The sequence below is a fragment of the Helianthus annuus genome, chromosome 4 (assembly GCF_002127325.2).
Source record: "Helianthus annuus cultivar XRQ/B chromosome 4, HanXRQr2.0-SUNRISE, whole genome shotgun sequence".
NCBI classification, from domain to species: Eukaryota; Viridiplantae; Streptophyta; class Magnoliopsida; order Asterales; family Asteraceae; genus Helianthus; species Helianthus annuus.
Window position 1 is genome coordinate 89313953 of NC_035436.2, and position 26643 is coordinate 89340595.

Genomic DNA, 26643 nt, shown 5'->3' on the forward strand with positions numbered 1-26643 from the left:
AAATTACCTAGTATTTTTTTTAAAAAAAAAGAAAAAAATATATATATATATAATAATAATAATGAGGGAAATTTTTTTTAGCATCGAATCTTGGTTTTGAAAAGTAAGACAATTTTTTTATTTGTGTAGTGAACGGGTGTCATAGATTTTTAAGTTGGGCCAGGTCTTAAATTTTTGGGCATATAATTTTGATCAGTTTTGGGTCGAGTTTTCATAGTTTATTTTTGGACCTTTTTAAAATTAACTTGTGTTCACAGAATTTCACCAGGCCAGGCGTTTCAAGTTCATTTAGACCAAGTACTACTAACATTTGGAGTTGATACGGGTTTAATTTTTGAAGTAACTTGAACCGGGTTTTAAGTTGAGACAAACATTTTTCGAGCTTTATAAAAAAAAAACATGGATGAAACTCACAAGGAGTACGATAACTTTAGAAGTGTTCGTGGTGAAACTTTGTCTGATCATATTACAAGGTTCATGAATTTGCTGACAAAGATGAAGAAAGCTGGAATTCCCGTTACCAACCGTGCTAAAATCAAAAGGTTGCTAGATTCACTACCAAAAGAATGGAGTATCCGGTGCATGAAGATTAAAGATGACTTTATAAGGTATCCTACAACGCTGACAGATGTCGTGGACGCTTTGAAATCTCTTGAAATGGAGGTGAATCAGATTGGTGTCACTCCAAAAGCAAGCCCAACAACACCTACCAACATGAGTTTCCCTTCCCCAATCAGTGTAGGAAGTTCATCATTGGTTTCAGCCAGAATTCTAAATAATCTTCCAGCAAGTCCTGCAAAAACATCTTTAAGTGAAAAAGAAATGGTGGAAATTGCAAAGTCAACAACTGATAATGGGAAGAAAGTTACTGAGGAGGATGATAAGGTGAAGCAGATTGAGAAGGTGGATGCAGGATTCAGTGAACCAGGTAGAAAGAACGAAGAGAAGACGCCTTTTGAAGCCCAGCATGCAGAATCTAGCAAGGAGAAGGAAGAAAAGGACTTGGTAGACAACATTCCGCATAGCTTTAAAGTAAAGTTATGCACATCTGCATGCGTTGATGTCGTGGCACATTATAAGTCTCTAAATCTAGAATTTGAGAGACAAAAGGACAAAGCTTTAAAATTTAACAAAGAGCTTAAACAGAACGAGGCCGCATATCAGAGAAAGTTGAATTCAACTTTAGCTGAAATGCAAACTCTAAAAGAATTTGTGTTTAGAAAAGATTTTATCATTAATGATCTCACAGATAGATTAGAAAAAGCTTTGAACGAAAAGAATAAATTACAAATTATAATAGACAAATGGAATGTCAGTCAAAAGGCATTTACTGACATCAAAAACTGGCAACGACCGACGTATGTAAAAGATGGGATCGGGTATAAGGATAGGCAAGGAAATGAAAGAAAACTCTTCTTTCCACCACATAGCAAAAACTATGTGCCTATGCCAACTCCTTATCCTGACAACGATTTAATTGATAAAAATAATTTGATTGCTCAAAATATCAATTGTGAAAATGATAAAATTTCTAACATTTCTGAAAGCAGTGAAGAGGCGATTGAGCGTGAGGAGGATGTGTGCGATGAGGATTGTGGTGGCACGAAAATAGGAATAGGGTATTTAGGCGACAGTTATACTACTGTTAACTGGTTCGCCTGGAACTGTGAGAAATCAAACAAAACTTTAAAATGTGTTGACTTAAAATCTGCTTTTTGTGATGAACAAGTTGTGTGTGAACCTCCTGTGTTTGTTCCAAAGTTGAAACAAAACAGATTCGGAAAATTCCTCACGGAGGAAATTCCAGAATTTGTTCCATCTCACACAGGTACGTCTGAGTCTGAGAAAAAGCTAAATGAAGAAAGCAGTAGTGAAGACTCAAGCACCACAACTTCAGAAGGAGGCGAAGGAAGCTCAAGTGATGACCGCGATTCAGACATTCAGTCATTCCAAGAGTGGGAAAGCTCAAATGACTTGGAAACTTTAGTAACGGATGCTTGTAAAACGGTTGAAGACCTTGAACCATCGGGTGTTCAAGAACCAACAACCTCAAATGACACTGCAAGTCCAGTCAATCAAGATCCACTAGAAGAACAGTTAGTTATTGAAGACTGCACAAGCTCAAATGATGAATCAGTGTTGAATGAAAGTCTTGGGGAGTCAAAGACATCTGAAGGTGTTGAACCTCACGTTTGTCAACATGCTGAGTCAAGCTCAAAGCAATCCCCGCCCCTAGTTGCATCACACGGAACTGCAAAGTCTCAAAAGCCATTCAAGGCTTGTTTTAGGTGTGGAAAAGAAGGTCATGTGCTCAAACAATGCCCAGAACGACACGATCCAGACGGTAAAGGCAACCAGTATTGCTTCTCTGGATCAAAAGGTAAAAATCACACATCTTTGAAAGATCAGATGAAAAACTTTTCATCCAGATCTCCACATGTGAAGCTGGTTTCACATGATTCAAAGATGAAAAGGACCAACACATCAAAACCTCAATCTTTCCCTCCGGGTCTTAAACATAAGATTGTTTCAAACTTAAAATCTTTTACAAACAAAATTTTTAAACCAACACAAGTTTGGCGAGTCAAACAAGTGGTTGTAAAAGAAATCAATGAGGGAAAAGATTTATCATATCGGGAGGTTTATTATTTTGATGAAAAGGGACAGCCCAAGACTACGATGGCTTGGGTTCCACTCTCTAACTGAATTGCTTATGAGTGTAGGAACATCCAAGGAGGACTGTTAGTAACACCGGTTATTATCAGTGGTTGTTCTAGATACAAGTTGGGGAAAATCACAGGTTTGGTTATGGTATCTAACCTGGTTGCACACTTAACTGCGCTGTAACACACTCATTTTCTTGTTGACATATGCTTTTGTGTGCCTGATGTGGAAGACTTTATTTTGTAAATACATGTTTTATAATTTTTAATTTTTCAGTAATTGATTGTACATAAATAAAATTTTAGGGGGAGTATTAAAATACTTCCTAGACCATGAGATGTGATTATTGCAAAATAATCATGATCTTATATGAGAAATGATAGGAACTAACTTGATTATGTCTTCGCATGAATAGGATCTGATGGAGGATACGGCTCCAAGTTAACGATATGTCGGTAGGTTCAGCATTTCAGACAAGTAAACTGCATCTTGGTGATAAAGTTAACGTCTACACAAGGATTATCGGCTTTTCTCAGGCATTACGCATCATAGTGGGTAACACGTTGCGGCATATGGCTTAATGGTCTTAAATCTTGCGTTGACAGATTGCCAAAGTCTAAGATCTCGGGTCTTTATATTGGTGTTTCATTCGGAGGATATCATAGTTGTTCTTCTGCTGCATCCAGATACATGCTGACCTAGACGCTATGATATCCTTTTCATAATAAGTGCCTTAAAAAAAAAAAAAAAAAAAAAAAGAGGCCAAATCCCTTCGAATAAGCGCCATTTTTGGCCAAAACCCATAATAAGCGCCATTTTTGGCCAAAACCCTTAGATAGATTAGTTTGGTAACTCTGCTGTACGGTAGTACTGACCTGTTCACCGAACTATCTGTCTTAGCCCTCGGTAGTTCTTGGGATCTCTGTTGTACGAAAGTACAGACCTGATCTCCGTTCTGTCGTTGAAGAGAATGAAACCAATATACTCACCCGTTATGAGGAATCTTTGTGCATAACCTTGATCGCGGGGGTATGTCCTGATGTGGGACGGGCATAATGTTTCTATTCCTAATAGCTTGTGTGGGGGCCATAGAATTCTTGTCAATATTACCAAAACATGAAAAACAAGCTCACCGAAAGCATGTTGAAAGAAGAATGCATGGATTTAAGAGGACAAACATACCAGCAAGCAATCGTTCTTGAGTCGTAGCTTTCCTAAAGAAAGTTGAAGTGTGGCTAGACTTTTCAAGTTGGTATGATCTTGTATTTGATCAGCTCTATATCTCAAAGGTTGAAAGATAAAAAAAAATAAAAAAATAAAAAAAAATAAAAAAAAATTAATTAAAAACAATATATCTAAAATCCAAAAATATTTTGATTTGTGTAAAGTTGTTTTTTCTAAGTCTTCCATATCACATCAATCGTGTCTTAAACCGCTTGAGATACTCTTTCCATTGCACACCACAGATGAATACGGTTTTGTCTGTACTTTGAAACTATCTAAAAGAAAATTCGGAGTTGTGTTTGTGATTGTGAACAGGTTACTTCGCTTATTTGCTGCAATGATGGCCGATCATCAATTGAGCAAGATACCAAACCAAAGCACCTGTTTCCCTAAAGATTACAGAAGATACCGAGCTAGGAATCCTCCTCCTACGTCTTCTGATTCACTCAAGCTAAAGAGAGTTGGAAAAAGTTTGTTCCGGCTTGTCAAAGATGATGCATGCAAAAAGGGGGAGCTTATCCAGATAAAGTATTCAAAGTGCAAAGTGTCGAAAGAAAATCTTCAGTAAAGAAAATTTGGAAAGCATCAGTCTAGGGGGAGATTGTTGGGTCTAAAATTGAGAGTGAAGCTTGCCAAATTGAAGATTGCAACATGCATGAAGTTGAAGGTTCTAAAGATGATACAAGAGCTTGATAACATTAGCTTAAGGGGGAGATTGTTGGGTCTAAAATGTGTAGTCTAATGTTATCAACGAATCAAGTCAACAAAGTCAACGCCATGAAGACAAAGTCAACGCGCAAGTCGACACGAGAAGTTCGAAGGAAGATATGACGTGTGAAAGATCGAGATTTGATAGTTATAGTGCTTTGGATACTTAAATATATTTTGATTTAAACAAAATATATTTATTATCTTATTTTATTAGTCTTGATGTTTATTGCTACTTTTAGTAAGTTTTAATCTCTAGGGACTTAAATGTAAATAGCCTAAGTGTGTTTAGGCTATAAATAGAAAGTGATGATTAGGGTTTTAGGTGACACACATTTCTAGAAAGATTTGGGGGCTAATTGTGTCATCATTTGTGCAAATCAATCTAGTGGGTTTCATTGCTATATTTTTGGTGTGTTCATCTTGATTTACTATCAAAATCAGATTTTTGGCTTGATTTGATCCTACAATTTGGTATCAGAGCCACCGAGTATTTGTTATCATTATCAATCAAAATATCTTTGTTATCATTACCGTAACGAAAACTGAAATGATAGTCCCGTCATCCTAGTTGGCAGCAGGTGTAGGATGACGGTTAGTTGGCAGCAGTTTTCGGGACCAAACCGAAAACTGAAATGAGCCACCGAGGCTCTGATACCAAATGATAGGTCCCGTAACGATCCGGAACAAGAAAAGATAGAAACTTTAATGATTTGAAGTATAGAAATGGAAAGTTTCATTGATTGAATAAGAACAAATACAAAAGATTACAAGAAAATCATCCACCCCGAGTGAGCTCCCCCGGGGTGGTGGCTCACAAAATGCACACCCCACAAGTAAGGTTTAGTCCACTATATATAGCCCCTGAGCCTTGTCCTCCAAGCAAGCCCCTGACGTCGTCTTTGATTCTTCACAAATCGGCTAAATATCCAAAATCTTCATTGTCGTTTTCCCCCGCAAATGTAGACCCTCCTATATCTTGTCAATCAAAGCCCCGTAAGATAATATTGTAATAGGCATATGATAGGGTTCGAACTCCAATGATAAAAATTAAATAATTAGCTTCCTTGTGAGAATCTTCAATTTTGTCAGATTGCATTCAGCTCCGGATCCACCACTAAAGTCGCCAAATTCCTTTCTAACTATTATTGGCCCATAAAATTAATCTTGTACTCCCGGCCCAACTAATCCAAACAATATTGAAACCCAACAAATATGGCAAACCTCATTTACCAGCTTGGCCCATATAATAATTAAATCTTTAGAATCTGTACCCAATCATTGGCCCATTATAATTCACAGCCCAACCAAAATATTCTGTTGACAAACCCTAGCTGCTATATGCTCATCAACCGACAACACTGGATAAAACACAGTTAAGGACCAAATTCAATTCTTTGTAGCTGTCGGGTGGCCCAATGGAATAATCCAACAAATCATCCAATCATTGGGCCATCATGTGAAGCCCATGCACCTCATACGTACAGCCAACAAACCCTAGCCGCAATCAACTGACCTCAGCAGACATCACCGGAATTACATCAGGCCAAAAAAAATAATTCCGTAGCCGGAAACGATAATCTCCGACGAACTGAAAATAAATTTCGGTCATCTTGCATGCCATCCGTTAACCGTTATCTCCAAACACACCAACCGTTAACCATCACCTGCCAACAACCTGACCACCGTTATACTCCATCGTGCACCGTCATCCTACACCTGCTGCCAACTAACCGAGTCGCCGGAAGCACCACCGGAACGACAAACCATCATCATAGTCGCAACCCACTGAAAAAACACACCAGTAAACAAACTGGGTTTCTGGACCAACGAACACCGATCAATATTCAGCACCATCACCGATTACCACCAGAACCGCAATGAACAATCATCGCTCAGATAAAACACAAACGTAAAATGTTTTCGTGTAAAACTGAGAACCATAAAGATAAGCCGGAAAGTACTCACCTGAATCAAACCAAAGAACATCGATGGCTCCCGAATGAAGAACATGATTTATATCAAGTCGACCCATTGAAATCACGATCGGAATCTGGCGAGCTCACTAATATCACCGACGACCTCTTCTCAGATCACCTCTATCTCTACAAAACCTTTATGTGTTCTTTCTTTGTTTCTCTCTCATAAAATTGCCGGATCTGAATTATCATCAGTGAAGAATAAAAACACCAAATCTTATATTGCTGGAAGAAAGAACCACCATCAGTTTTACCACTAGTCACCTCAGATTCATCACTGGCGGTGAAAACCCTAGCCGCCACACATCTACACTCCCTGAAACTTTACGATTCCAACCATAAAAGTCATTTGACACCCAATGAACACTTGCCAGATCTGGAACAACTCCAAAAATACAAAAAATACCAAATCTGCATGTGTTTTACGTCTCCGGCGGATTTCAGGTAAAGACCCGACCAAACCGAAAACTGAAATGAGCCACTGAGGCTCTGATACCAAATGATAGGTCCCGTAACGATCCGGAACAAGAAAAGATAGAAACTTTAATGATTTGAAGTATAGAAATGGAAAGTTTCATTGATTGAATAAGAACAAATACAAAATACTCATCCACCCCGGGTGAGCTCCCCCGGGGTCGATTATCTATTTTGTTCTTATCCGATCAATGAAAGTTTATCTTTCTTGTTTATTATTGATTGTTCTTGGCTCAAAATCACCCGTCTCGTTATCATTTACCGAACCGAAATTGAAACCGGATCGTTACGGGACTATCATTTGGTATCAAATCAAAGATACCAAAGATAACAAAGATATTTTGATTGATAATGATAACAAATATCGTTAGTGGGTTTCATTGCTATATTTTTGGTGTGTTCATCTTGATTTACTATCAAAATCAGATTTTTGGCTTGATTTGATCCTACATATACCTACTGATTACCACGTTGATTAGGTGTAGTGACGAGTCATAGTTTCGGTCAAAATGCGTATTTATGCGTATTTTGCAACCAAACTATTCTTGGGTATCAAAACCCTTTATTTTGATATCAAACTTGTTTTCTAACTTCGTTAAACATGTTTGAACATGTTTAACTCGTCACTTTTAGATTAGTGCTTATATAGGGTCATAAGGTAAGCGGTCTAAACAACCGCTTAGACTTTCGAACCCGACCTGTTTGGTCGATCATTAGGATCCGACCAAGCATATATTATGACCATAGTTGTATCGGGAATAACCCTCCAAGTTTATACCTTATGGTCACTTCGTTTAGTTAGTTGTATGATAGGTAGTTTATATGCCTTAGGAAAATGACCAAAATGCCCTTTTTACGCATAATTTCATTTTAAGCATATTTAACCTAAATTTTGACATCTAAACTGATTAGGCAACATTATTAGACATGTTAGGGCATATAATACTTGTCATAGGACTAGTTAGGCGGTCCGAGCGCGTTTTACGCGAACGACGCGTTAAAGTAGCGTAAGCTACCTAAACGAGTCGTAATGGGTCGTAAGCACTTAGGTTAGGTTTCGTTTTAGTATGCAGGCTTTGTTAAACCATGTCATATGAGTTCCAATACTCATTTGGTTTACGAAACCTCATCCTATCTGATCTTCCGATTTATGTCCGGTTTATTAACATAGAACCTATATTAGGTGCCGTTTGATTTCCGTGATCCCTCTAATGTTGCTTGGTTGTTATTCAAGACTTCTAAGCATTCTCAGGTGAGTACATAGTCCCCTCTTTTACTGTTTTCAACTGTTTTGGGGTGAAACACATGTGCCTACTTGTTAGTTTCGTGTTTTTCATGCTTTTATATCATATACTTGCTATGTTTATTAGTACGTAGATAGTACATGATTTCATTATGTTTTGCTATGCATGTTCACTTAGCATGCTAGCACATTGATTTTCATATATTACATTTTGTTGCATATGTTCATCCAGCATATGGACACATTGTTTTACATTTGAACCGTTTGGAACTGTTTGATCTATGTGGGTTATTTGAACTGTTGAACTGTTTGGAACTGTTTGATCTATGTGAATTATTTGAACTGATGGAACCGTTTGGAACTGTTTGATCCTTGTGAACAGTTTGGAACTGTTTGATTTATGTGAACCATTTGGAACTGAATGATTGATGTGAACCGTTTGGAACTGTTTGAACTGTTGGGTTAGGGAAGTGATTAAGTAACGGGGTGGGTGTAATGTGTTAAAAGCATGGTGGATACGCCGCTGGTACTTCCTATATATAAGTGCTTTTAACACATTATATATCGTTGCGTTACCTAGATCACTTGGGCAAAGGTTATCAAAACGAAGTTATATTACAAGGTTTTTCTAACAATATAAACCATTTGAGTTTTATTACAAAAACAATTTACGATTTGGGTTTACAAAAACAAATGTTTTGAGTTAAGATTCATGGCATCAAGGTTTTATAAAACTAATCTGTTTTGACTTGGTTATTTCAATTTACATTACAAACATTTTACAAAACTAGGTTTTCTAATATCAATTAATGAAGTTGTTCAAGTTATTTCAAAATGTAAACGAGCCATGAATCTGACACTCACATAAAACCTATGTACTCGCCGGCATTTTTATGCTGACGTATTTTCACATGTGTTTCAGGTACCATAGTTGATGATGTTTTATGATGATATTGGTGCATGCTCACATAGGAATGGACGAGGCTTTAGTGACTTAATAACAACGGAATTTAATTTGTTCATGTTTTGTTTCTAGTTTCAATACAATGTAATACACTTAATACAATAAAACAGAACTTCAATCCATGTGTTATGAAAGAATGTTTCTATTACGACACTCCCCGACGTTTCCGCCGCGGTTTGTTGTTTTAACACGGTTGGGGTGTGACACCTAGGGTTTGGGACCTTTGTATTTATAGCTGAGAAGGGGTCCACATTCGAAGTGTGCGGTCCACACAACCTTCTTGTGGGTTACAGGCCCACACATTATAAAGGTGTGCGGTTTGGTGAGAGTAAGGTGGAAGGGTGTACGACAATGAGGTGTGCGGTGCTATCAAGATGCCGCACACATGTGTTTTGAAAATATAGTGTGCGGTCTCAATTGATTATGTTGTGCGGCTAGTTTAGTTAAAATATGATTACAATAATAAGAAATACACTCCACATTGAAACACACACATACACACATGTATATATATACACACACATATGTTGTTAGAGTAGGGTTCATGCGAGAACCACCTTTATTGCAAGAACCGAGAGAACCAATGTGAACACAAAAAATACCTAAAAGAATCTAAAAAACACAAAAAAAAAGTTTTTAATATTTTTCTAAAAAAAATCGCTATATTTCGTTACCAAAAATAAAAAAAAAGAACTTTTTTTTCGAGTAACAGTTATGGATGCACATGTGCATATGTGTTATTTCTTGGACAACTTTCGTAATATATTACCAGTAGTAGAAAAAATGCACTTTCATTTACATTACCATCCACAATACACTACTTTTTACATCACCAATATTAAGAATGCACATGTGCATCCTTATGTATAACCATGATATAACATGTTTTGGTACAAAAAGTTTGTGATTTTAAATGATGAAGTAGGCCCATATACATGTGTTTTGGTTAGTTATATCTAGTGGTTGATGGTTTGATTATATTTGTCACTTTATGATGTAATATGTTATTTGGATGGTATAAAGGGTGTTGATGTACATGTAATAAAGTGAAATATTGGTAATGGTATTGTATTATGGATGGTAGGAGGCAATGGTATTGTATTACAGATGGTAGGAGGTAATGGTAGTGTATTATGGATGGTATGATAGATGAAAGGGGAAGTATATTCAAAGTGGTGTACCAAAACATGTTATAACATGTTTATACATATAGATGCACATGTGCATTTATAGTGTTGTTAATGTTATAAAAAGTTCATACATATAGATGCATATGTGCATTTCTAATATTGTTAATGTAAAAAGTAGTGTATTATGAATGGTAGTGTAAATGATAGTGCAATTGTCTGATATTAGTAATGTATTACGGAATTTGTCAAAGAAATGATACATATGAACATGTGCAAGGATAATTGTTTTCGGAATTTTTTTTTTTTTTGGTTTTTTTTTTGTGACGAAATATAGCGATTTTTTTATAAAAATATTAAAAAAAAATTGAGTGTTTTTTGATTTTTTAGGTATTTTTTGGTTGTGTTCACACTTGGTTCTCGCGGTTCTCGCAATAAAGGGTGGTTCCTAACAGATCCGTCTCCTATGTTGATAACAATACAAATATATTAGTAAGGTATATTAACACCAACTCTTATATAAATCCAACACCATTACAACATACGGTGAAACGTAAAAGAAACGATACGAGGTGAAACGTACGAGTTGTCACATTATCCCCAAGTTGAAAGAAATTTCGTCCCGAAATTTAGCGTGCGGTTACTGAATAAGCTAAGCATCACTGCGGGGTGTCACGTTATCTGTTTTTAGTTCGCTTACATTTCAATTGTGCGCCGAAATTCTCGAAAATGGCCAAATCGCGTAACGTGAATCAAGTAGACATTCCTAGGCTTTCCAAAGGCCTGTTTAAGTTAATTCATGTCTTAAACACTATTTATTATCATCCAAATGTTTGTTATCCGTGTAATTAAAACTCGGAAATTACCGGTTGCCACATTACTTAGCTCTATCGGACTACATATCATTTTATTCTCCAAGTTACTATTAAATTTGCGTGGATAACTCCTTTCTTGCATGAATTGAATGTTCCTCATGTGAATCATATCCCTCTAAGATGTAATAGTGGTTAGACTAAGTGTAGTGGAGTTTGCTAAAGTTGTTAGTTAAAGTGACACATTAACATCACATAGTAACATTTAACTAAACCCCACTTTCACAATGATATAGTGGTTTTAACTAAATTCCAATCATTGAAATTATTTACTAACCATTGTTATTTATTTATTTTAATTTTTCTTCATACAAAATACTAATTTTAATAACAAAAGACCATAAAAAGCGATAAAAAAAGGTTTTTCGGGTAAGCGGTGTTCATGTTTGTGTTATTTGGATTCATCTTTGCAAGTAAAAACTACAAAAATGAGACGAAGAATATAGAGAAGTTGGGTATTTTTTTGTGTTGTGCACATGTTAGAGTGAGGTGGATATAATTAAATCGAATTTTATTAAACTCCCTACCCTAAAAAAACCCAGATGTATTTTCTTGGACCCACATGCCAAAGCCCTTTCCCCTTTACCACTAGTTAACCTGCTAATGTTGTGTTCTTTGCGCTGCTTTTCACTAAGGTTTAATGGTGTTTGGATCGCCAACAAGGTGATGTGGCATGGTGTTGCACCCCATAACACTTGGCTTATATACATTGTTAAGAATCCAGTTTACCATGATAAGAACAAACATATCAAATTACTTGTGCAAGTTCGGCTATACTTTTAACCAAGGTCAAAAAAGTCGTTAGGTGCTCCCTAGTCAGAGTTGAGAATACTCGAGGAGTACTCGACCTATGTGGAGAGTAATCAGGCCTCGACAGCTTAACTTATAACGATTACTCAGGGAGTACTATGCGTCCGAGACCTTGTTTTACAACGGTGCTTTCAACATGTGAGAGGTATTGATATAAGTTTTGGAAAGAGAAACATTGCTTTTCTTAATGATATTTTCTTATCGATGATTTAATAAGGTGCTTATCTTGCCTTTGTTAGTTCAAAGTGGGCATAAATGTATTGTTTTTTAGATTAAATCAATCAATCAATCAAATGCTTTTCAAAATCAACAACTTCAGACATTCCTTATAGCAAAGTATCTTTTTTTTGTTTTTGTTTTTTTTTTTTGTAAGCAAGTGATTTGCGATTTCCCTTTCATCCATATTCCCTAAACCTTTATGAGTAATCCACATATAACTACAGGCCCGACCCATAGGTGGTGCAAGGTGTGCAACCACACAAAGCTCAAAATTTTTAGGGGCCAAAGAGAATTCTCATCTTGTGTAAATATATATAAGAGATAACACACGCAAATAAATTAAAAATGTGGATGTAGCTCAGATGGTTCATCAGCCTCCTACTTAAAACTTAAATGCGGGTTCAAGCCTAACACCTAACATCATTTTTGTTTCTTTGACTATTTGTTTAACATATGAAAGCGCCCGTTTTGACATATCCAATTTAACTCAATAACATTGTGGTTGGATAAAAATGTAAAGTGTATCGTATTTATATGTGACCCGACTCGTACATAGGAAATTTAAAAAAAAAAGGCATAAAATGTGTATCAAGGGAAAACCAACACGTGTAATCAAAAGTGATGTTCATATCAAGGGCATAAATTTTACCCTTAACGTGTTGTGGTGGGGTCAAAACGTAGAATTGGAAACATCCATAAAATAAGCAAAAAACAAAAATGTATTATATTTTACCTGACTTGTTTTCCCAAAAAAGTTTACATCGAAACATATACCAACTAAAATTTGTACTGACACATAAATTGCAGTTTTCATAATACGACCCACAGGCGATGCGTAGTGGGCACATTGCAAACATCGAATGATTAGTCCAAGCGTTATGTCATGCGCAAACCATATTAAGGGGCATGTCTCGACGTACTCAGTTCAACTCAATGTACGATTGAATCGAAACATAAAGTAATTCGAATTTAGACAAATTAGTTCTTTAAAAAATATATTAGTTAATGAAAATCATTAAAGAAAACAATCGGTTAAAAATGTATATTATATATGGTACAAAACCAATAGACTAATATTGGAATGTAATGAAAGTTTAGGTTAGAAAGGAGAGGGATCGAAAACGCAATTTAACAAAACTAAAAGCAAGGGAACAAAATTTAATTTACTCAAAGTATGGTTGAAAAAAAGGAAATCTTGTTGACATTCTTATTCTTATATCTTACATTTTCAAAGTACTTGAACAATACTTTCTTTTATTGGTCAATTTCATATATTTTTTTATTTTTAATTATACTTTAAAGTAAACTAGATTTATATCGCGCGTTACAGCGAAACCGAGCAAATGATAATGTAAAACAAACGTGATTTGAAAATAAAACATGTTGTTTAGAAAGTGAAACCATTAGAACGATTTAGTTTATCATCGTACTGTTTTATAATACCAAATAAATAATTTATTTTGAGTATAACCTCGTTTTAACAAAACTTATAACAGAATGTCAGGGAAAGAAATCAAGCACAGCTACGTACTTAAGTTTTTAGAAAAAAGTTATAAACGTAACTTATTAAAGAAGTATCAAATTAATCGATAAATTAATATATGTTAAAAAAGAAAAAAAACAATTTTTAATAAAAGGTAAAGGAAATAGATGTTTAGAAGAAAAGGAAAATATGTTATTAAAATTAAATATAATAATAAACTATTATAATATATCAAATAATAAAATAATAAAAAACTATATATTATTATAAAAATAAATTTACTATTCATCGTCCCTTGAAATCAATATATAACTAGTGAGGTTCCCCGCCCTTTGCGGCGGGTGGTGCTATCGTATCAAACCAAATTGAAACCGACTGAACAACATATCGGTACGATACTGGAACTCGTTATAGCAATCGAAAGGTAAAACCCAAAAATAAAGTCATTATATGCCCAAAAGGATACCGACGCATATTTTACTAAATCGAAAACCAGAAAAACGAATATCAGTAATGTCTTCCGAAATGAATATAAGTATTCATTCCGATGGTACCGATACAGGTACTGAAGTTGTTCGATTGGAATTGACGTGGTGCAAATACTCGCTATAGTTTACCATATTAAAAAAACTCTATGCTACTATCGAAGTTGTACGCACAGTGTTAGTTCAATTCTTCATGGTAAAGAACAAACGGTATAAGTTCGGTTTGTCAAGGTACCGGTACGGTATTCATACTCGCTATAGTTTACATTATAAAAAGATACTATATACCGCTATCAAAGTTTCGTATGGTATATGTTCAGTTGATCATGGTAAATTACAAATAAAAATCAATTGATCGGTTGACCACAGTAAAGAACAAATAAAAATCATTTGTTTGGTTGATCACGGTAAAGAACAAATAAAAATCAATTATATTGATCCGGTTGATTTTGAACAAAACTTTTAGCAGAACGAAGCCAAAAATAAACACGTTGCACATATTCGGAACTTTATAAAGTATTACACCATACTATTAGAATAAAGAAAAAAAAAGTAATGTCAATTTATATGTAAAAAACTAAATGTGTGATAACCCGAACTTCCAAGGTTAGTAACGTTTTATCTCGCGATCTTAACTTCTTGTTATCCCTCTCCTATGTGTTAGAACATCCTATTCAGTTATAACTTCGTTAAACTTTAAGGTTTGATAGCATGGTTAATTAACTTACTAGCATTTGTTTTGGCCGCACATGTAATGGACAATATATTCATATTTTACAACTACGCAAAGTAATCGGACCAAATGGATCACCTGAGCCCAACTAGCTCTTCGAGTATGTTGGATTAATTCGGCCTAAGTTGGTGTAGCCCAAGGAAATCTTGATTTCGGCCCACTTGTTTTAGTAATTGGCATTATAACTAGACTTATACGTAACCTCCTTCTGTAAATCACAAAATAACAAACCCTATTTCTTCCACTGGTATTACGATGGCAGACCCCCCTTTTGTTGTCGAAGCCTCTTCCTTTTAGAGATCACCTTTTGTGTTTAGCAAACACCAATCTCCTGGTTAGTTCAATCATGCTTATTAAACTCTTGATTTATTGTGTTCATGTATATGCAACTTGATCATGAATCTTGAATGATAGAGAGTGACGGTAATAAACATGTAATATTGATATTTTGATGATTGTGTAACTTGATCGAGTATTGACTTATAATAATAGATAAATTATGTGGATAGATATATAGTTGTTACATGTGAATGTCCTTGAAAACCGAAGACTAGGGTGGATAGTATTGATTGATTTAATAAGTAATACTGCATGAATGATGGTTGTTATTATTGTATGATCGATGTTAATAGGGTGACATGTTTGTGCATGCTGATTGTTACGTGAACAGGAACACATAAACTTAAGATTATTCAATATAGTTAGGTGTTTAGATTAACAGGATAAGGACTAGACTGTTTATGATAAACAAGATTGAACCAATGATAAAACAATCACTATGGGCAAACGAATTGGGCTAGTAACTTAATATTTGGTTAGGCTGCGAGATGGGTAGGGCAGCTGCATGCTAGGCGGGTTGGGCTTCGACAGGGATATCGGGTCGGTATTCCATTGGACCGGGTAGCACTTGTGACGGGCCTCGTGTAGTCGTGGGCCGCACACCCCATTGTTGGATTCTAATTGAAAGAAAAGCCTCAACTGGCCGATTACATGTTTGGGCTTTGTAAGCGCAATGATCGGCAATACGTGTATGTTTTTATTTATGCCTTGGTTTATGGCTTTATATGAGGTTTGTTGACAAATTAACACATGATGGCTGTGTTTAGACTAATAGAATGGGTACGGTTGTGAGGGATTCAAACTGGGCTTGGGATTAGGGAATTAATATTCCACACTCAAAAGTTGAAATGTGTATAACTTAACTTGTTCTGCATAAACATGGGATAGGTGTGCATAATTCAGTTACGAACATGAGTGTAGTTAGTGTGGACCGAAGCCTTGGTGGGTCGTGCGTGCTAAGTGATTACGTGATGATACTGGATTAACTGCTATGAGTTGAATTGCAAGAGTGTGCTACATGAACAATAACTGTGTATTATGTGAATAAGGAATACATGAACTAACTATACGTGAAACATGCCGATTATGTGCAATATGAACTGATGATTGTTGGTAAATAATGATAGGACATGTTTGATCGACTATTAAACAAGTAATTAATCTTACCGAGCAAACCTAAGGTGAGTTCATTTCTCTTGAGCATGCGTCCCGGTGGTTAGGACCGTCAGTGGGTATCCCGGGGAGGGATAAGTTTTTTGGGTAAAAATGGGAATGTTGGATAATATACTCATCCTATCACCTTTAAAGTCCCCCCGTGTTGTTTGGTTACCTGAGGGGTAACGTGGTATTAGTTGGTAGCGCTACTTAGGTTTGGCAACCTCACCCCGTACCTGGGAGGACGGGTGTTGAACTAATGACCTAGTCATGACCAATACTTTGATAGGAGCGTTGGAGAAAGGGCAATGTATGTGACATCTCGTGTTTTAGAACTCTTTTGTGCGCTTAGTGTAACGTGTTATGTATAATATGTGTTTTGTGTAATGTATGTATGTATATAAACGAGCCCACTAAACACTATATTAGATCTCGGCCCACTTAACCAATTAATTTTCCGCCACTATGTCTTATGATTTGTTATGGAGTGTTACAAGTTAACCACCGGCCCACTTTGTGTGTTGAGGTTATATTATTATGTGAAAACCACAAACTTAATATACAAACCCTACTTGTTCAATGGCAGTGAAACCCCCCCCCCCTTTCTTGAACTCGGCAATTACTTCTCTCCCTCTCGAAGACCCTTGTAATTTTTCAGATTGTTCCCTCGGTTAGTATATTATTACCATTGTTTGATTCGAGTTCCTTTGATACATGAAACTGGATGAATACGTGTTGCTTTGTTTGTATATGTGAATGTAATCGAAATAAATATGAGTTATATGCATGATCCGAATTTGCTTTAGAGTTGTTTATAATTGACTTAAGTTTTGGCATGATGACATGTGAATGTGTGTTGATGTGACTGTTAGAATGATTATTGTTGTTTGGAATATATGTGAACATTAAATTAGATGACAGTAGCATATTATCGGTCCAATAGAAAGTTTGTTTAGTTGAAGGGGATAACTTTGAACAAGCAAATGGACAGCCCATGTGTGTTGGCAGAGTAGTCAAAATTATCATGTGATGAGAATTAAATGATGTCTTGATTTTACACATGAACCGAATGATTGCTTGATTTCTAATATGTGTTTGTTAAATGGAAGATTGTTACTCGATGATATAGTATTATTTAATGTTGGAATCATTAGTATGACTATGAAAATAAAAGCTGATTTAAACGATGCTGTATTATTTATTGTCATGATGATCGAATAGTGAATTAAAGTTCTTACACACAAGAGATTTGATCAAGTTGAATAATGTCTATAACCGAGGATTGTTGTTTAATAATATAATTAGAATTGCATGAATATTAGGGGTTTCGATTGAGTCCTTGATGAAACAGTGCTGTGAATGGATCCATGATGAATGTTGTGTGGAATAATCATTGCTTATTGACTAAGTTAGAATGTGATTGATTGATTAACTGGTAATTACGGTAATTGAGGTTCATACAAACCAATGCAAATTAAAGGTTGATCGGTTAGTCTGATCGAGAAATGGTATGGTGTAACTAATTGCATGATTTACGGAAAATATGTAACTAATCGCACAAGAACTAAACGCACAAGTTTGCCCAGTCGCACAAGATCCTTTGGATCGCACAAGTTGAAATGTCTGCTTATATGTTGGGCCGGGATAGCTCCGATCGCACAAGAGAGTCTTTGTTTATTTTATTGGGCCGTTTACTTACTGAACTACTTATGTTATTGGGCCGGGTATAAGGCTGATCGCACAACCCATTGTGGATCGCACAAGTTGTGCTGATCGCACAATAGGTTGGGCCGCCTGTTTATTGGGCTTTATCTTTGGGATTGTACAAGTGTTAGTATGTTATGAACTTGACTGCTAATGTGTTATACGTGTTTGCTATGATCAATACGTGTTATTAACCTGTTAACTTGTGTAAACATACGTGCATTACTAGAACCTAGACCTGACTTGTATGGTAACCATGTTAGGACGTGGTTAGCCTCAACTAGCTCGATTGACCTTTCTGTGTATCTGCCGAGCAAACCAAGGTGAGTTCACACTCTTACCAAGGCATGGGATTCCCGGGGTTGGGAATGGGATTGGACAATTACTCGTACTTTTACTACTGCTAGACTGTCTACCATCGTCCTCGGGTTAAGCAGGGCACTTACGTAAAACCTACATAAACATGTACTTACCACTGTCCTTAGGTTTCGAGGGACACTTACGTAAAACCTACGTAAACTTATATTTGCTACTGTCCTCAGGTTTCGAGGGACACTTACGTAAAACCTACGTAAACCCCACGCGTACCACTGTCCTCGGGTAAAGAAGGGCACTTACGTAAAGCCTACGTAAACCTCGTACGTACTCCTGTTCTCGGGTTAAGAAGAACACTCATGGTTACAACTAGTCTAGCAACATACAACATGGGAAGCCCCCAATTAATAGTAAATACAAACATGGGAAGCCCCCAACTAATAGTAAATACAAACATGGGAAGCCCCCAACTAATAGTAAACACAGACATGGGAAGCCCCTACTAAATATCGTAAAAAGGTTTGGGAAATAGAGTAAACTGGTATTTCACGTGGGAAACCCCCACCATCTATGGCTATGCTTGGGAAACAGGGTAAACTGGTTAATCATATTTTCAACTATGGGAAACCCCCACGGCAAGTAAGCCAACTAAAGACAAACTATGTTTTCGTAAAACACTTAAAACGAACACCCAACTGTGAACTCGCTCAACATTGTTGTTGACTAGTTGTTACATGCCTTGCAGGCCTTTAGGTGCTTATCAAAGGAACTTGCTGTCTGAGAAGCTGGAGTGATCATGGGTCGGGACACAAGGAAACGCAACATAAGACTAAGAGCTTACATGTGATTTTATAAACATTTATTGAGTTGAATATGCTTCTGCTGTAAACTGGAAAATATTGTACACTGTTGTTAATAAATGAAAGTTTATTTAAATATACTCTTGATGTTCAATGTGATTAGTGGCTAAGATCCTGGTCAGTCACGCCTCCAAGCGGTGGTACTCCGCAAGTGGACTTTGGGGGTGTGGTGTCAGAGCCATTGGTTATAGTGAACTTGGTTTTAAAAAGGGAAACTATTTTTGTGAAACCAGACTATAACCGGATAGTTCTGAAAACGGGAATACAACCATGACACTCAGCTCCAGATTGCAAGGTTCGTCTCTCTTATACTCATTGTACTACATAAGATATTGCATGAGATTGCACGCTTAGCACCACGATACGAAATCATGAACACTTGCACGTATTATGTGACTGATAGGGTGGCAAATTCCTAAACTTTCATTTCCTACGCTATGTGATACTCTTTGATTGCTATTTGAGTAAGAGGAACCATTTGACATGCGTTAGGAGGAGCTGAGATGAGCATGCAAATCACAATATTATTGTAGGTGCACACATAATAATAATGTGGGGTGCATGTGAGTCCCAGTTAGGCTTAACAAGTGGAAAAGGGGTTCTGTCCTATTATTTGATCAGTATGAAACATAATCAGCCTATAGGGGCTATAGCAGTAATTGTCCCCTACTTAAACTCAAACGTGAACCTCTCATTCATCGTTGGATTCTTTCGAAACTCGATGTTGTCGAGTGTTACCGGAACACCCATCAGAACACCTAGCGAATCGTGTAGAATGTTAGGTGCTTATACGAACGTCCCTGAGTTGGATATTGTCACACCCCGACCACGTGGAACAACAAAACGTGGCGGAAACGCCGGGGAGTGTTGTAACAAAATCATTGTTTCATAACACATGGAAATTGAAATATTGTTTTATTGATTAAATGGACTCATTGTTCTAATACAATCAAATAAGTACAACTATGATCTTCCAAGTTTTAAAGTTGCTAAGGCACGAGTCCATCCTAAATGTAGCATATATCAACAATCATCTCAAGACGGCACCTAAAACATGTGTAAAAATAGGTACGTCAGCATAAAAATGCCTGTGAGATACATAGGTTTTGTGAAAATAGGATTCATGAATTTAGTTTAAAGAAAACGTTTAATAACAGTCAGTCATGAATCTTGTAATTTGCTTTGTCTTGTGAACCATAAAAAAATGATAAGATCAGATGATATGTATAAATAAGAAGACACTGTATGGTTAAACGGATAACCATGTAAAATGAGTTTGTATAAGATAAGTCGTTTGTAAATCATTGTCTTGTGAAAAGTGTGTTATTTGTATAAAATGTTATATGACCTAAATTGAAATGATTCAAATAACGCTACGATATGTGATACCATACAAACACTTATATATAGGAAGTACCAACGGCGTATCCACCATGCTTGTATCATATTACACCCGCCTCGTTACTTAAGTCACTTACGCAAACCAAACCACCAATATAGAATGTTCATGTTTAAACCAATAGTCCAAGGTTATTGTATAACTCAAGTTAAATGTAAGCCATGTAATGTATAAACAAAAGTTATGTATGGTAAGTGAAATGAGATTTCTTAAACCACAAGTAAAAATTGTACAAAACAAGGTGTTTGAATAAATCAAAAGTTATGTTTTGTAAAATAATGTAAGGTTAAACGAATAACCTTATAGTAGCATATTAACAGTATACATTGGATTTGTAGATAACATATTAAAAATATGTTTTGGTTTGTTGATAAAATGCATCGGTTGGTTCTGTACAATACCACACATGAGAGTATATCAAACTATACTTTTTGGGAGTATATTAAAATATACTTTAAAGGTGCGATTTAAGAATTCATTCAGACCTAGTGCATCAAACTACACCTTTGAGACTATAAGGATACCACAAAGGAAATCCCTATTTGGATGGAGAAACAAATTGGTTTCAGACATTCCATGACAACAGGAATGGGGTGTCTAGTCCTATAGAGCTATATCATACTACCAATCGGTCTGGTGAACAAAATAAGTACTATTCCAACAATTACTTTTGTAATCTTTGAGAAATCAGTGTTTAAACCATAGATAGTCATTTAGTTTGTCAAAAGATAAATACTAACATGTATAATCAATTATACTTTGAAATCATGAATATAACAGATAGGTACACATGCTTCACCCCAAAACAGTTGAAAACAGTAAAAGAGGGGAACTATGTACTCACCTGAGATTGCTTTGAAGTTTTTGTATAATAACCAGATAATGCTAAAGATCACGGGATATCAAACGGCACCTAATAGGTAGCTGTGTTAATATACCGGACCAAATCGGAAGGATCGGATAGTAAGCGGGTTCGTAAACCAAACGAGTATGGAGACTCGTGTAATATGGTTTAACAAAGCCTACATACTAAAATGAAACCTAACCTAAGTGCTTGCGACCCATCACGACCCGTTTAGGTAGCTTATGCTACCTTAACGCGTCGTTCGCGTAGAACGCGTTTGGAACGCCAAACACCGTGACCACAAGGCATAACCTCGGAAGGTTATAGCTATGGTCACCTAATGTGTTTGGTCGGATCCTAATGATCGACCAAATGGGTCGGGTTCGAAAGTATAAGCGATGGTTTAGATCACTTACCTTACGACCCTATATAAGTACTATACTAAAAGTGACGAGCTAAGCATGTTAGAACATGCTTATCTAAGTTTAGAAAACAGGTTTGGCATCAAAACAAACGACTTTGATGCTCACGAGTAGTTTAGTTACAAAACATGCAAGGATGCACATTTTGGCCGAAACTACGACTCGTCACTGAGCCTAGATAACGTGGTAATCAGTAGGTATAGTCACTACGGACTATAACCATCGTGATCACGCTCACGTTATGAAGTTCCATGAACTTCGGGTTGACCATAGGCTGGTCAATGCAGAAAGTCAACAAAACGTTGACTTTCGGACTCGAAAAGCGAATAAAAGAACGAAAGAATACTTACGGAGGGTCCCCGAATGCTAATCTAGATCAAAGAGCTCAAGTATGAAGCAAAGGCATCAACTTAGAGCATTTTGATCAGATTGTGTGGGTTTTTGGCAACAGGGGGGGGTATTTATAGGAAAAGTAGAACCGTTAGGATCGTTTATCGAATATCGTGCCATGATCTTGTCCGTACACTTGTCACATTGTTATGGTTACTGAAAATGGCCCTTGGCTCTTGATTAGGTTAAAGGGCTTTGCCCCTTGAACGAACGAAAGGCCAACTGCAAGTGGATTCAATAAATCTGCTGTACTGGGGACTCCTTACGGACCGTATGGCTTATGGCTTACGATCCGTAAGCCCTCACTTCGGCAGATTTACAATTTTGGTCCCTTCAGCCCCTAAACTTGGTATTTGATGCATTTTTGACACGTTTAAGCCCTGTTAACCCCATTTCAAAGCTCTAAAATGAAGTTAAAGTATAGGGAACTTAAAATATGCTCAAAAATATCTCGGATGTCGGTTCGTTTGGCCGTACGGTCGCGATGTTCGGTTAATTACGACGGAATGCGCATAAGCGCGAAAGACGATCCAAATTGCACGACGAATGGATTTTTCTCATGCCATACACTAAGGCATAATATAAGGATGCTTACATAAATTTTTGGATGTCCGGATGTATTCAGAACGTAAGTTATGCGCAAAAGTGCAAACTTGTGCACTTTTTGACACTTTTAGCCCCTAAATGATCCAAAAGTTTGTTTTAGCATACCAAACACCTCAAAGCCTATTTCTAAGCTATGTAAAGGATATTTATGGTATGTCTAACTTATGGACATGTTCCGGAATGTTCGTTATAGTTCAAATTGGCATACTTTCGTAGTTTGTCAAGTTTAGTCCCTGTAAGCGAATTAACTTGTTTTTGCCACACCAAAGCCTTCAAAACTTATTTCTAAGTTATGTAAAAGTTATTTAAGGTATGTTAAGCCTATCTCACTATTCCGGAGTGTTCGTTGGATTAAACTGGTTATTTTTACGCATCAAAGCGCGTATAACCCTCCAGAGAGCGATTTAAAGCTTAAAATCGAACAAGAGTTGATGTGTGCAAATGATACACATATTTTTACAAATCTCAAGTATGAAATACAATATTTCATTGGTTTGACATTTGTTTGATGGTAGAAGTGACACAGGTGTCACAGTCTCCCCTACTTTAGGAAATTTCGTCCCGAAATTTAATTCTAGAGGAAACTTGTGAGGACAGCTGTGACGGTTTCGCCTTCTAATAGATCCATTGAACCCTTGAGTAAACTCTGGGCCATGTTAGGACTTTAACGAATTTGTTAACCCTCAAAGTGAATTCCTTGTAATAGTAAAACATGAAATTTTGGACCACGGACAGAAGAACGTTTCTTATGAAGGCTTATCATAGGAAACTCGGTGTGTGATTGAGATCAGAATTGGGGGAGTGTGAGAATAAATGACATTGGTCGAGGTCCAAGACTTCTCCCGTATCATTATTCTTGTCACTAGGTCTTAACACATGATGAAGCTTCCTGTGGCTCCTGTGCACTGAGTTCCATAATTATGTAGGCCTCCATAATTACGTAATTCCTTGCACAGTCCGCACGGTCCATTTCATAATGCGTAGGAAAAATTTCTTGAATAAACATGAAGCGATTCGACTAGACCACCAAAGGATCCTTTTAATTAGATCAACGAACGATCTTTTTAACTTGATCAACACATGATCTTCTTAACTAGACCGTCGTACGATCTCTTTAAATAGACCACTTAAGGGATCATTTTTAGTTACGTCATCACATGATATTTCTAATCAGATTTTCAAAATCAATCTGTTTAACCAGACCATTCAAGAGGTCCAATTATAGAATAATACTTTATAACCCGAGGGACTTAACTACGATGTTGAAGTCCATTAAGGGTTTAAGATAGTATCTTTGGATATCCTATTATGAATCTCTCGTATGAGATATGAAAGATTCTATGAGGATTTGGATGGATCACATACAACCACAAAACATGTAAGAAAGCACATATGCACAAATTTAGTTAACTTGATTCTTTATTTTGTTACCTTTAGGTATGGATATTTAAAGCACACTAGGAATCCAACCCATGGATTGCATTTGGCACTTTAATGATTTTTAAAGATCTATCTATAAAGATAGAGGGATTCTCAATAAGAGTTTAGCTTTGTTTCTTAAAAGAAACGAGTGTTTAAGGTTCTTGGGGAGATCATAGGTGATCATAAAATGACAGAACCATACGAGTAGTTTGTCTTTGGGTTGACATCATAAGGTTGTATCAAGCATTCACACAAACGCATAAATTTTGCAGAAATAAAAACAACAAATCTTTATTTATGTAACAACGGAATTGTCTTGAAGTGTCACAAGATAACAACCAAGGAAATACAAAACACTAATTGTTCACTGCTGCATCATTGTTCATGTTTGCCTCATTGATGTTGAACACTCATCCACGCGCTGGAGGTATGTTAACAAGCCTTGGGCAATTGTTCCTGCAGTGGGTAAGGTCACCACAGTTATAACATGACCCTAGAGGGAACCGTGCTTGAACAGCAGCAGGGTTTGCAGCAGCTTGATTTGCATAACGACAAACATTGATCAAATGTCCCAACCGCCCACAGTGGGTACATTTGTGACACTGCTCTTGCTCTAGATGATGACGGTTGCACTTGTTGCACAAAGGTGCGGTACCAACATAGTTTTGTCTTTTACGAGGTTGTGCTGGCTGGTTCGGTGCAACTTGTTTGTCTTGAGCAGTTACAGCGTAGCTTTGAGAGGCTTTGCGCTTCTTCTTCTTGGACACCTCAGCATTTTCTTCCTTTGGTTCCACATGAGCAGTCTTGTCAGATGGTCTTAAGTCGCCCTTCCGAAACAGCTTGCGCTTCCTGATATGGGATTCAGTCAGGGTTGCAGATAGCTCAATGGCCTGACGGAGTGTGGTAGGGTTGCTACCAGTGATAATGTCTTGTACCGAGTCAGGCAGGCCGTCGATGTACCTTTCGATAGCCTTGTCGAGTGGGGCGACCATATTCATGGTTGATGGTCATTTGTTTGAACCACGAAGCAAACAAACAGCACCAAGGCTGAATCAAAGCAAATAGATCCTCATAGTGTATCGCGAAGACATGCTCGCCTATAAGTGGACACTCACCCCAAGAGTTCCCAGGTAAGAGTGACTGGTCCGATTATTTGGATTTGTACAAACACTCTAGCCTTAGACAGAAAATCAGAGTACAGGCATCCACTCTTCTAGATTGCACGTGTTCGCATTATTTAGACCAACTTTGACGGGATTTTGAAAATTCAAAGGGGTTCAAAACCTTATAACAGAGGGTTCAAAACCTAGTAATCAATCATCCTAGAACAGATGATTAGTTTTCAAAGCGGTTTTGAAATTTATGTTTTTGTTGTGGTCGTCGCCTAAGGATAGGTGACGGTATTGTTTATAACTAAACGCAAGTGAACTCACGTTAGGGTCCTACGAAGGTTATAGACTAGGTTAAAGCATTACTAATAACCAAATTCCCTATAACCATTGGCTCTGATACCAACTTTTCTGTCACACCCCGACCACGTGGAACAACAAAACGTGGCGGAAACGTCGGGGAGTGTTGTAACAGAATCATTGTTTCATAACACATGGAAATTGAAATATTGTTTTATTGATTAAATGGACTCATTGTTCTAATACAATCAAATAAGTACAACTGTGATCTTCCAAGTTTTAAAGTTGCTAAGGCACGAGTCCATCCTAAATGTAGCATATATCAACAATCATCTCAAGACGGCACCTGAAACATGTGTAAAAATAGGTACGTCAGCATAAAAATGCTTGTGAGATACATAGGTTTTGTGAAAATAGGATTCATGACTTTAGTTTAAAGAAAACGTTTAATAACAGTCAGTCATGAACCTTGTAATTTGCTTTGTCTTGTGAACCATAAAAAATGATAAGATCAGATGATATGTATAAATAAGAAGACACTGTATGGTTAAACGGATAACCATGTAAAATGAGTTTGTATAAGATAAGTCGTTTGTAAATCATTGTCTTGTGAAAAGTGTGTTGTTTGTATAAAATGTTATATGACCTAAATTGAAATGATTCAAATAACGCTACGATATGTGATACCATACAAACACTTATATATAGGAATTACCAACGGCGTATTCACCATGCTTGTATCATATTATACCCGCCTCGTTACTTAAGTCACTTACGCAAACCAAACCACCAA

At 36.7% G+C, this 26643-nt stretch overlaps 1 protein-coding gene and 1 long non-coding RNA gene across 2 annotated transcripts; one reads left to right on the forward strand and one right to left on the reverse strand.

Annotated features, from left to right (window-relative positions):
- Positions 1-1446: 1446 nt before the first annotated feature.
- Positions 1447-2706, forward strand: LOC110933368. The gene has a single exon (XM_022176596.1). The coding sequence runs from the start codon at positions 1447-1449 to the stop codon at positions 2704-2706; it is 1260 nt and encodes a 419-aa protein (XP_022032288.1).
- A 3599-nt stretch (positions 2707-6305) lies between these two features.
- LOC118491327 lies at positions 6306-7085 on the reverse strand. Its single transcript, XR_004891282.1, has 3 exons — positions 6982-7085; positions 6565-6897; positions 6306-6417 (listed from the first exon to the last, which is right to left on the reverse strand). It is a non-coding gene; the product is annotated as an uncharacterized LOC118491327 (long non-coding RNA).
- Positions 7086-26643: the final 19558 nt, after the last annotated feature.